General features: G+C 37.6%; 1 protein-coding gene across 5 annotated transcripts in view; it reads left to right on the top strand.

Moving 5' to 3' along the window:
• arhgap28 (Rho GTPase activating protein 28) overlaps positions 1-13,458 on the top strand; it is a 56,917-nt gene that overhangs the window by 24,900 nt on the left and 18,559 nt on the right. For 3 of the 5 annotated variants that reach the window (XM_088642112.1, XM_088642108.1, XM_088642109.1), the window contains exons 2-3: positions 8,911-9,101; positions 10,217-10,437. In XM_088642112.1, coding sequence (XP_088498238.1) covers positions 8,939-9,101; positions 10,217-10,437 — 384 coding nt within the window. In that variant the 5' untranslated portion in view covers positions 8,911-8,938. The other 2 variants (XM_088642111.1, XM_088642110.1) reach the window with 2 other exon arrangements.

Here is a 13,458-nt window from a genome sequence, read left to right as displayed (position 1 = left end):
ACAGATTTTAAACCACATATTTTTACAGCATCAGCACAGAACAGAAGTGTGCTAAATCTAAGAAATATTCTTTTGAACAGCAATAGTTAAAGTTTACATTATATACATAATATTGTTTAAAAAATAACGTCATTATCTTTTACCGTTGGTATTAGACTGTATTTGAAGACATCGGTGGAATCTCTTCATTTACCGTATGCATTAGTAACATAGTGTACAGTACTTAATTGATTATTCCCAACATGTTGATCCAGTTGTCTTTAACAGTCATTCAGTAAACATGTCGGGATCCTGGGAGGCTTGATCCAGCACTTAAGAGGGAGGTGCACACAGGCAGAGAGTGAGAGAAACTCACAGGGAGAGAGCAAGAGAGAGAGAGAGAGGGAAGCTGGAAACTTACTCCTGACTGTGGAAACAGATTAAGGTATGTGGGCTGGAGTCCTGTCCATATCAGATACAGTAGATCCTGAGTTCACTACCAGAGGAAATCCTGAGCACACCAGTCACTCTCAGATTCTTTCTGGCGGCTTTGAGAGGCTCTGCTACCAAAGGGAAGATGGCTGGATCTTTCTGTGGTTAACAAGTTCCTGTCGTATGCTCAGATAAGAATTTGGGAGGTAATGGAATTTTATTTTCCTTTTCAGATTTGTTTGGTAATGTATTTTCTGTTTTGTTTTATCTTTCGTAGTAAAAAAAAAATTCAAACAAAGGATTAGTTGATTAATACTAACCATGGATGAAATAGCTTCTCTTACTGTGCGGTAATACTGTAAATAACATACTTTAGTCAAATGTTACCAAATTCTGTTCCAGAATTAAGTATACAAAAATCTCTACTAATTTAGGAAATGTCTGTGCCTTTAATTAAAGACCAGCTAGGTAGCTATGGAAGTCCAAACCTAAGCAAAATTACTTTTCTTTTCTATTAAATATACCACTGATGGTGCTGCCCAGAGAGATTTTGAGGCTTCAGATGTCCTGCTACATCTGTTACAGGCTACTGGAAAATATAAAAATAGAAAGTTATGCTACAGTGCATGCCCAAATTCATAATCAAATAAAATTAATTTCCTAAAGCATAGTGTGAGAAAGTATTTTGAAAAGGAGAGCACAGCTGTTTGACGTAAGGTTGGGAAACTGGAATCAAAAATATATATTGTATATGCTTCTCAGATTGAAGTTGTACTCGTGTCATATAGTTTTGACTCATGTACGTGAAGTTAGTTTCCTAGATTTCAAGTCCTACCCTTGTTTGCAGACTTAAGTTCATAAGGAGCTGACAGAAAACAGAAACAGAAAACTAAAAAAACTAACAGAAAATTCCACTCTGATGAATTGCACTGTACTCTCATGACATCACAGTGGAAGGTATCTCAGATATTTTTACAAATCCACACAGTGCGAAATGCAAAACCACAGACTGTTCAAATGTTAGTGATCTTTTTTAGTAAAGATTATAAAGTTACTGTACACCCACAATAAAAGAACATGCATGTACAGTTATATGAATGTTACAGATCAAAGAAGACTTAAATGAATAAACATAACTCAACACTACAAATAAACTGTTTAAATTATAAGATAGCCACAAGGTAAAGTACAAGTATGTATTTCAGCATATTACAAATGTATACTCCATAAAACAAGCTGTTCTTGGGAAATTTGATGTCTTCTAACATTTTGCCATAGTATTTATCACTGGCTTCCCCTATCAATCTTTTCGTTGTACATTTTATGTTTTCATTTTCCTCTCTCTGTACAAGAGATGAATGCTTCACTGGTTTGGTTAGTTAGGAGATCTTGAATGGGAAAATAACCTGTCTTCATATGCAGTTCTCTGTACCATCCTGCAGTTTTAGATATTGTGTTTTTATGAAACTAACCATTCGTGAAGATCTTACTGAAATACTGAAAATACATACAGTATGGAGATATCAGCTGTACTTCTACAAAATATATTTGTGAAGACTTAAAATAAAATAAATCTTTTCAAATTTACTTGGAAATGAAACAAATATACAAGTGAAACAATAAAGCAAAGCTTACCCTATGGTGTTATTGGTAATAGAGGTTTTCCCATGTTATTAGGTGCCAAATGTAATATAAAATGTGAGCTAATTGCTAATCAGTTTCGCAAGTTTAACATCATTCACCAAAGACCCGGTAAATGTAGCATATGCTTTATCCTCTTTTGAGAAAAAATAGTCCAGTTTCTTTAGAGATGTGTGTTATGCAACTCAAAGGTCATCATGACCTTAATGAGATTTTCACTTAATGAAAGGTCCACTGACCACCACTGACTGGCCTACTGTGATGTTGGCACTTTCCACTGTGGCTGAATGTGTACTGCAGATAAAGTCTTGAAAAGGAGAACAAAAACAACTGCTACCTGTTGTATATTTGCTAACAATACTGGGCTCTAAGTTTGCCGTCTTCTGATAAAATAAGTAGAAGAAAAAAAAGTCAGTGCAAGACAAGACAGGCACTGTGATTTAGAACTTTGATTTGATCTCATTGGTGTTACGTGAGTTGTTTTACACTCATTTCATTCTCACACACGTAAAAAGTAAAGATTTTTGCTTGGTTAAATACATAATCACTTCCTGTAATGGACTGGCATCCTGTCCAGGGAGTTAGTACTGTCCTACATACTATTCCTCATGTTAACTATGAGATGTACTAGGAATAAACCAGTTTCAGGTGATTGAAATCAGGTTTTTTATGTGCGGTATTTATGAACAATTTATGTTTTAGAATCCTTTCGCCACATTACCTTTAGAGCCCCACATGTCCTTACTGAAATTATTTTTATCTTTAAGTCTGAAAGGACATTTAAGGTTGTTTTGATCAGGTATTTAAAAAGAAATGGATGTATACTGTAATTGGCTGTGTATGAAACAGATGATATCCAGGTATAAAAATTAAATGGTTCCTTTTACATGAGACACAGTCAGGCTGGTATCTGTTAGCAGACAACTTGTCAGGGATTGCTTTTTCTTTTTGGTATTGGAATAATTTTTTGATGTCAGCGATGACTTCCAGCAAGTAATTGGCATGGAACATGTGAGAAAAAAAGAATCTCACTAGAATAAAAAATAAACTCCAAAAACAATTTACAGTCCATATAGCTTTGTTTCTTTTTTTTAAATAGAATCACATTTTTTATTATGCCCAGCTCATTTTTTGGATTTTGGAGTCGCCAGTTGTATGTTTCCGACCTCTGGGCTCTTGGCTATGAGACCTGTGAACGCACACGGGGGAGGGGGAGGGAGTTTAGGCTGACTCCTCCCCCTTCCCACCTTTGAGCCACTCCCCTTTTAACACATCGCAGGCTGCACATCTGTTGCACATCTGGGAGGTTGCAAGGGTTGCTGTGTTTGCCGATAGACCACTGGACAACTATTGACAGCCTACCTTTGGTGCTTCTGCTTGGGGAAACCAGGACATAGATGCTAACATGACACAGACTTGCACTCATGATTCCTCTGTCTCCAGAATTTAATACCCCTGACTGAATATAGCAAGAGACGACGTTCTTAGTATCTTCATTGCAGTGTTGGCTTTGCTCATGAGTGCATAACCATTTATCTTTCTCACCTGAAACAAAGACAGTAGTATTATCATTAAGGTCCTTAATCCTTAGCCCACACCAGTGACAGTTATCAGAAAAAGAGAGCTAGCTGTGATGGTGATTAGGACTCCATTACTTGCAGTTCTGCCATCTGTGTTACACTACAGTAGCTTGGCTTGCCATCTTATCTGCCAACTAGCTATGAGCTGTTAGCTGAATTCATGTCTCAGAAGTGCATTTTAGTTCCTCTTTTCTGTGACTGTTTTGGATTTAGATACATATCTAAGATAGATAAAGTGGAAGAAGAGAAACATTGATTCAATTTCAGTTTAATTGCATTTCTGAGTGAAATGTACTCTGCAGCTTCTCTTTCACATTTCCTGAAAGTAAATTCATGTTCAGAAAGATTAATGGCCCATATGCAGTTTGTGAAATAATTAAGTGACACAATTTGGAAAAAACAGGATAAATATCACAGAGTTCTCTTAGATTAATTACAGCAAAGCGATTTGCATTGGGTGCTCATTACTTTAAGTGCTGCTACAGTGATCTACAGTGATTAGGTGCTCTTGTTAGTAGACATTCAGGTGGTGTTGATTAGAGTAAGAGATTGCAGTGGCTGACATTTGACTGCAGTTCAAATTGGTTACACGTCTGTTTTACCAAAGAAGAAGTTTAATTCTCTCATTAGTTTTAACCAGGTATAATATGTTGATAAATTTCATCAGAGTGTCTGTGAATATGTTTATTTGCAGGAATCTAAGATGTTAGATGTAGCATCCACAATGCTAAACTGTGGGATCCAACCTGGTTCAGGACATCTGTATTCTTAACGTTTTATAGGTCTCTTTAAATCAGCAACACATTGGACTTATCTCATATTTAGTGGAATTTACTTTTAATTTCCAGCTGTATACATACCTATGTAATAGTCATAAAGTAATCTCTGCTTGTAATTGAGAGAAAACTGTCCATAGTTGTATGATTTTATATGATTACATTTGATTAATATATACTTCACTTATGGCAATTTCATGCTGAACAATATTTCTGAAGTATCTTGTTCAAATGTGGACAAAAATAGCAGACATGCTCGTAAAAACAAAGTACTGTAAATTGGAGGCTCAGTTCGGCAAATCCAGAACAAACTATTTTATGTGACAACTGAGTGCTGAGAACTGCCCTTATTTTGTGTTATTTTAAGTCAAAATAACTTACAAAAAACATTATATTAAAGAGAAAGAATTTTCTCAAAATTGTGTTGAAAAAGTTTTGTATTTTTATTGTATAGTATTGTTTTATTGTACTGCAAATGCCTGCCATAATTTTTGGTGTACTATAAAGATACATTTAATGTATACAAAGACACAGTCTTTCAGATTTGTGAAGGTGAGCAAATTATTTGTAGATTTCACCCAGCCATATCACAGATAGGACCTCAGATGTACTCAGAATTCCAGTGTTATTCAGAAAAATGGTTGAGAATGAGATGGATTACTTTAAAGTTTCTGAGTTCTTTCCTCAAGAACCCTGTTATCCAGTCTGATTCGGCTTTGAGAAGAAAAGTATTATCATCTATAAATGTGTCCGGAGTGCTGTGACTCACCACTCACATCTGAGATATTAGGTCATCTAGTCTCTGATCTAGTCTCCCAGCCACAGAAAACAAAAGGGAATATTTCAATATCAACTTTGTTCTAGTAACCAAAGTGTCAAAAGAAAACATCTGATGTCTAACATATTCATAGCTTAGACATACAGTGTCTGAATTAGTGAACCTTTTTTCCGTCCCCACTTTTGTATGGATAAGTATTTTGTCAAATGAAGATGTTTTACTCATTTGTAACTGTATTTTCAGTTTGATTTCAGGCTATATTTTTTAATGTGTTTTGTCAATGTGACACAAACACTAGAATTGCCCACATAATACACAGATTTAGTGAAGCTCTAAATCTTGCATGGATGTTTTTAGTGTTTTCCTGAGAAGGCAGTAAATCAGTACCACAAAGGTTTAAATTTACGGTAAATTAAAGAGTATGCAATCAGTTCTAGTTTGTGTCTGTTCTTATCTATGTCAATGATTCCATTATTGCAATAGGTTAATTAAGATTTGTTGAGGACCTGAAAGTGGTCTAATCTGGTTTTCATGAGGCTGAAAGCTATTTGACAACTGCTCTTGAAATTCAGTTACGGTGCATGAAGCTGTGCAGAGCAAACACAGACTTTCACAATGTTCACTGAGGTTTGTGGACTTTGGCACCTGAAGCCAAGAAGCACATGTTTGTAAAGTCACCGAAGGAGAGAAAGCTGCAGACTTTCACTCACAGATCCAGTCATAGAACCCCGATAGCAGTTCAAGTAATTAGTTTGATCCCACTACAGATGCCCATCTCGGAGAGTTGTGTTTGAGGATGGAAAAAAGCAAACATGTCATTTCTTTCAGTTCTGAAGCTAAACCCAAGAGCTTATTTGTTTTTTACAGTATATAAGAACAAAGGACTTCTTCATTCTGCTTCCTACCTTCTTAACAGTCTCACCTGGGGTATTCAAAGCTCTAAAAAAACAGAAAATAAAAAAGTTACAAGCTCTAAAAGACCTGTAGTTGTTGTACTGTGTTGGTAAATTTGAAATGACTGAAATCAGATGCAAGTTTAAATTGTCATATATTACACCTCTTTTATTTGATATGTAATTATACCTGGTTTTTGTATTAGAGTAGATAAATGGAATTTTTAGTTTTCATGTTAGCGCTTAGTATGCATTTTCACAGGAAATCTTGAATGAAATCCATACAATGTTATAATACATGAATATCATGACATAATCTAACACTATGTAAGCACAGTGCAAATTTTCATGTGCTATGCGACAGAAAAAAACAACTATTTTCTGTAGTCCTCTCTCAAATAAAAAATGTGAACATTTTTAATTGAAAGTGTTTGCCAAATTACATAGGAAATAAAAATGAATGAGAGTGATTTATCAAATTGTATTAACTTTTTTCAAATACTAATTATTTTGACATTCTACAAACATTCAGTTGTCCTGTTGTCTATTTCTTTATCTTATTCTTAAAACAGAGACTCTCTCAAAGGTAAAATATATATACAGTGCCATTGTGACTCATTATATGGAAATAAACTGAAAGACTATCCATGTTTTCAAGGTCTGTATTGAATTGGGTGGAAGCTTACAGTGAAAGTAAGTCATGTCAAACAAGAATAATCACGTGAGCTTCCCTTTCACGAATGCCCAAATGTCCGATCTGTACCTGTGTGAAGTGTGATAAGGTCCTGGGTGATATAAAACTCATTTCAATATGACTGGGGGCTCATTGCTTTATATGGTCTTGTTGTTCCCAGCATGTGGTATGGCTTTTTGTCTAACTAGATTAGGAAGCAGTAAACCCCTGACAGAGGTTTGGTGAATATGTATTATTTCTCAGCAGTACAAGAGGCTAATCCTTCAAGACAAGTAATAAATCCTTATTAAGCAAGAAGAACACAATGATGTCATTGGTGGCCTTTTGCATTTGTCAGCTTTTAATGGCACACAACCCTGTAAGCTGTTTTAACAGAACTCATTCTGAATGTCTGCACTGTGCACAGTACTATCAATATCCTTTTCAATACATAATATGGTAGCTTATATTTTAGAACTTTGCTACTTTTTTTCCAGGTTATCACGTATTTGTATTGGGCCTCTTATTAGATTTATGTTCATTGTGAAGTTTTTTTTCTGTATTTGTTTTCTTAGCAGTGCTTTTTTTCTTCTTCAATGACCACAGAATTCGTGACTCCAGGGCATAATTACTTACCTGGTCTGATTCATAAGATTTTGATGTCTTCCTGCACTATAATTTCTTTTTTGTTCTATTAGGAAAACCTAGATTTGGGTTGAATATTAAAACCTACAAGAATATCAGCAAAAAAAGAAAGACCCCCAGACCAAAATGTTTCAGTATTGACCTCAAAGGGTTTGCAAATTTCTTGGAAGTTATTTTTATCAGCAGCTGCCACCTTTGGCCAGAATGTGTTTTTTTTAAAGTATCTGAATATAAGTGACATGTTTCTAGACTGGGGCTGACTTTTTGGGTAATGTACACTACAGCTCATTTTGTCATTTTGCACCCCGATTTACTGTAAAATAATGAATAGGTTTGCATTTAAGTTTTTATTTCATTTTTTAAAGCTCTTGGATCTTGAAGCTTACAGCTTCCAAATCACAGTGGGATCACATGGGTTTCTATTCACTAACATATATCCACACAGGGTTTGATTTATAAACTGTGACTACTGTATGTCCATGAACCTAAAAATAATTGTAACACTAACCATTTTAACCTTTACATACCTATATGTCTCTTTACCGTTTACAGTTTAGCTGAATATGGCGGTGCGTGTCAGCACACTATTGAAGAAACACAAACATCTGTGCCCCTGGCCCATGTGCCAGCTCTCAATAGCAGCGCCCAGCCAAAGACAGGGGTGCACCTGACTCAGATGTCCGGGGTTTTGACAAAAAGCCAACTCTAGTTGGCACTCAGAAGGTTTTGTCTTGAGAACTCCCCATTAAAAAGAACCCAGTCCTTTTCATGTTCGCTGCAGGCTGTGAGCTACAAGGTTCAGGAGTTCTAGTTAAGGCTTCTGGTTTAGAACTGTTCTACACCGTAACAAATACTGTAATATTTTGTGAGTATAATTGTTTCCTGTCTTGACGATTTTGTGACATGAGACAAACGTAGAAAGTGACTGAAAGAGAATGAGATCATTGTGACCAAAATCTTCCAAAGACCTTGATAAAAGGCACATCAGTAAAACAAAAATATTCTATAATAGATCTATAATATGGAAATATATTCTATAATATTAGAAGCAGTTCCTTCCTGAGAATAAATAAACAGCATTCCATTATTGTTTATAAAAATATGTATTTATTCTGTTGGAATCACACAGAGCACCTGAACAAAATGCACTTTGAATCAGATGTGATATTGTAGCTGTGTGAATTTAGAAACTGTTTATTACAAAAATTAATTGTTGTTAAATTAGTTTAGTGAAAAATTTAATGATTTTAAAAGTTTAGTGATTTTTCTATATGAACTTTTTAGATGAATTAACAGCTATGCTGTGGGAGACATGATTCTTACAGCTTTCCATATGAAAAGCAGAATCTGAAGTGGTGTTGCGCTACTTTTCCATTTTAAAATGATTGAGGTTTCTCAATATTGACATTGTGACCCGACTTTCCCAGGCCAGGTTTGCACGCACAAAAGGTACATCACGTGTCCTACTAGGAGACCCCATGATGGCATGACATGCCTGATTTGTCGTTTGCAGGAAAGTGCGCTACCAGGAGACCAGCAGGATGATCTCTCAGGACTCTCTGCACCCACCCTCCTTTGCCCGGTCAGTGTCGCAGGACTCCCTGGACAGCAATGCCATGGAGGATTACTGGAGCGAGGTGAAGAGCATCGAGGAGGACTGTGACAGCGCCCAGGAAGAGGTGATCGAGGTCAGATCTGCTGATGGTAAGTGAGGACAGGGGCTGCTAGTTTGCTCTTTCTGGACGGCGTCTGGCTTCAACTAGACTTAGAAACTGTTGCACTCTTTTGTGGATTTTGATTAGATAATTAATTGAGTCATTTAATTAGCTGTTACATTATTTTGAGTGTATAAATGGAGAATGTGCGTTGCATAGTGGCGCAGTAGTTGGCATCGCTGGAGCCCTGGGTTCAATTCCTGGGGTGCTGTCTGTGTAGAGTTTGTATTTTCTCCCCGAGTTCCTCCAATGTTTCCTCCCACAGCCCAACGTTTACTTTTCTGCTTAACAACAGCTCTGGGTAAGCAGGAAAGTGCTGGTAGTGCTGATAGGTTAAATGGCTGCTGGGAGAATTGGCCCCTTAGTGAGTGTGTGTGTTTGTGTCTGTGTGTGACCTCCGGTGGACTGGTGTCCTGCCCAGGGTGTACCCCGCCTTTCGCCCGTTGCTTGTCAAGATAGGCTCTGGCTCCCCCATGACCCTGAATTGCACAGAGTAGTTAGAAAATGGATGGATGGACATGTAAATGGAAATGTTGATGAGGATAATGATGGAAATGATGATGGAAACGTGGAATGTATATTTGTATGGAGAGACGGTCTTAAGCATTGGCACTTGCTATTTCACATCAGTTATTTCACCTAGAATCTTTAGCACTTCTGCCTAGGTTAAGTCAGTACTCTAAAAATATTCACTATTAGGTTTTTTTAATATCTGTTTAACTAAACAAATCTGGAAACAGCTCTGTTTCAGTTGAATATCAAAGGGGAATGCTTCTTACATTGTGGCAGATAAAACTGGATCTTTGATTTGAAGATCCCAGGTTTATTTAGTCTGATTACAGCCGTAGTCTTGAGGATAATTGAGGGTTCTGGGCTCAGGACTGGGAGGTTCAGGGTTCAAAGCCTTGGTGGGACACTGCCGTACACCTGAACACAGAGCTTTACTACGTACTCAGCTGTAGACAGAGGTATGCATGTAAGCCTCTTGGGAGAAAACTGCCAGACAGATACATGAGTGAAAGCGGGAAGAGCCTGAGGAAGGCGGGAGTGTTGCTGTGGTAGAGGAGCGCTGTGAGCAGCCCGCTGGTGCGGTTGTCCTTGCAGAGGGGGAGCTGGAGGAAGCCTGGCTCCAGGAGGCAGGGCTGTCCACGCTGGTGTCGGGGCCCCCGGGGGACAGTCCGGCTGAGGCCCTCGTCTCCACGCTGACCCGGACGCAGGCCGCCATGGTCAAGAAGCGCCTCGACAACTACACGCAGACCATGCGCAAGAAGAACAAGCAGCCCGCGCGAGACGTCCGGGATATCTTCGCGAGCGGTGACACGCCGGTAAGCGAGGGGCGATCGTGCCGCGTCCCGCGGCGACCTGGCGAGCCGTCCTTCGCGAACAGAGAGATGCAGGTCACGCGTGTTTTATATGGAGCTCAGTGTTTATACATCTGATTTACACCAGCAGTGACCCAAAACTGAGTCAATAACATCCCAGTACTTTCACATGATACTGCATTGCACTGCATTGTTTTTAGGCCCGGTGGGCTCTTTGTGCTTTGGTGTTGACTCCTGGTTTGTATATTTCTATTACATTTATACTTGCAGAATATTCTGTTATACAGTATATAGTGTCCTCGCTTATTTTTCCTTAGGATATTTTACAGACTTTCTGAGTACATCTGGGATGCATAGCTGCAGCACGAGAACTAAATGGCGCAGAGCCCGCTAGTTCTGCTTCTCTAGGCTATTCTGTACTGCCAAGGCCAGGGTACAATGCTAAGTCAACTTTTCTGTACGGTACTGAGCTTTAGACTTTGTGAATGCTTTTCAGAAGAATGTGGGCTGTGAAGTATTAGTCATGATAGGAGAAAGAAGAAGACAGAAGTACAGAAAAGTAAATGAACTGTAAAAAATCAGTTATTCAAATCACCTCATACTGTACCATGCCTGCAGTCTTCCACTCAAAGTTATGGAAGGAAAAATACTATACTGTATATTTGGAGCCAAACATTCTCCATATCATCACATTTTCAAAAATAAATTAATTTCTGAAGTGTTTTATTTGAAATTTCAACAAATTGTATTTTTTGAGAGTCACTCAACACTTTCTCTGAAATTACCTGTGAGATTACAAATAAAGCCTTCAGTATAAAAATATTTGGTGATTTTTGTTCGATTTGAATGTAAGGAGCATTGTCCACTGTTATAAAACTACCAGCCACATTATATTCACTTAATTAAACTACAGTTTATTCGCTGTCATGTCCAGTTATTTATTTAAGATGAATGGCTGATCTAAGCAATTGGCCTAAACAGAATAATTTCTACAGGCATGCCCAGAGCAGGAAACTAGGAAGTGTAGTATCTCAGTCAACAATGACATTTACATGTGAAGTTTGCAGATCTAAACTATTCAAATATCAGGAACAGAAAACTGGCTTCATGGAGAAAATATGAATAAGTTAGTTGTTTTGCTTTCAAATAATGTCTGGCTGTCATTTTTTTTAAAATAACTTAATTTTTTTTAAAAGAACTTAAAAAAACATTGCATACTGTTGACAACACATTCTTTCAGATTTTGTATTCTTGCGTGTCTTTTATATTTGAAGCTTGAATTTCTAAAATTACAAAATTATGGGAAATGCTGGCCAAATTATTTGGCTTCTCTGCCAATTTCAGCAACAGTTAAAGATGATGTTTGCAGATACAGTGTCTTTCAAAAGTATTCAGATTCTTGCATAGTTTTCACATTTTGTTGCTAAAGCTTGCAGAGACAATGACATGACACTGTGAGGTAACAGTATGGTTATATGCAGAACGTTACACATTCACAAAATAAACAAAAAGAAATAGCAAATACTGTAGGTAACAGATATGAAAGAAAAATGGAGAAGTCATAAATTGGAGAAGTCAACCTAAGTCAAGGTCAACCTAATTTATTTAAGTACATAAAATTATCTTAACAAGCCCTTCAGCTAGTTAACTTGCTTCTGTCTGTGTGCAATAATAGTTGTCCACGTGATTTAAGAACGGATATACTGATTTCTGTAAAGTCAGGCAGTGAATTTCAAGCACAAATTTAACTATGAAGACCAAGCAGCTTGCCAGCCAGGTAAGGGATAAAGCTGTATAAAGACTCAGATTAGGAGAAAGCTGTCAAACATTTCAAAGAGCCATAATGTGTTTTTGAGCTTGATGAAGCTCATCATTAAGAAGCGGAAGACATCCAGACACTGCCTAGATCACGCTGTCCCTCTAAACTGCCACCATGCCACCATCAGGGCAATGGAAAGACAAACCCAGTTCAAGTTGCCTAGATTGCTATGGCAAAGTGGAAAACCCATCTCAGATCTTGCATAGAGTTTGCAACAAATCACATGTTGAAAGGCTCATTATAGCACATCACTTGGTTATAATCTTTCCTGCTGACAATCATGGTGGCAGCATTATGTTATAGTTCTGCTTCTCGTCAGCAGAGACTGTGAGGCTTGTCAAGACTGATTGAAACATAGGTGACGCAAAGTACTGGCATAGAGGAAAACCTGCTTCAGACCTAAAATTCCTAAAAGTCAAATTCCTGTCATGAATCCGGCTGAGAATCTGCGGAAAGACTTGGAAACTGCTGTCCATTAGTGGTGCTCACGTAATGTGGAGTCTGCTAATGAGCTAAGAAGAATAGGCAGAAATGGCACTAAGGAAGTGTGCAAAGTCTACCCAAAAAGACCTGCAGCTATAACTGGTGCCTAAGGTGCTTCTAGCAAACAGTAATAGGTTTATTCCATGCTGAAAAGAGAAGAAAGAAAACACAACGTTTCAGCTGTGGAGCCTTCTCTTTTCAGCATGGAATAAACCTACTGTATTACTTGCAATCACCATATTTCAATATTTTTTTACTGATATTTATTAGACCATGTCTTACCCTTAGAAATATTCAGTGTGAGCGTTCAGGTTTTGAATAAAATATTCAGTTAAAAAATGAGCATGCATCATTTTGTAATTTCATTCAATGGGACACAATAGGCAGGGTCTGCATAATTTTGCAAGACACTGTATATACTCTAGGAAACACTTTTTCATTTACCTCACTACCTCCCATAAACTCAAAAACCTGCAGCAATTCCACACCCACTGACTTAAAATTTCACTTTCTCTAATCTAGTTTGTTTTTCTCATGCAAAGCACATGCTGAAAGAGTTTAATAGAAACAGCAGCATTACTTTTAACAGAGAATTTGTAGTTATTTTTACAGTATGTCTGTTCATTCACCAAGCTGTGGTTGCTTCACTCTGCACATGACACAGGGGTCTGATCTTGCAGCTGTGCTGTGCAGAATGTGCAATCTGTTACTCACTCCAGCCT

This window comes from Lepisosteus platostomus, chromosome 8 (genome assembly GCF_059453375.1).
Source record: "Lepisosteus platostomus isolate fLepPlt1 chromosome 8, fLepPlt1.hap1, whole genome shotgun sequence".
Classification (NCBI taxonomy): Eukaryota; Metazoa; Chordata; class Actinopteri; order Semionotiformes; family Lepisosteidae; genus Lepisosteus; species Lepisosteus platostomus.
The sequence above is the reverse complement of the archived record's forward strand: the minus strand, read 5'-3'. Positions and strand labels throughout refer to the sequence as shown.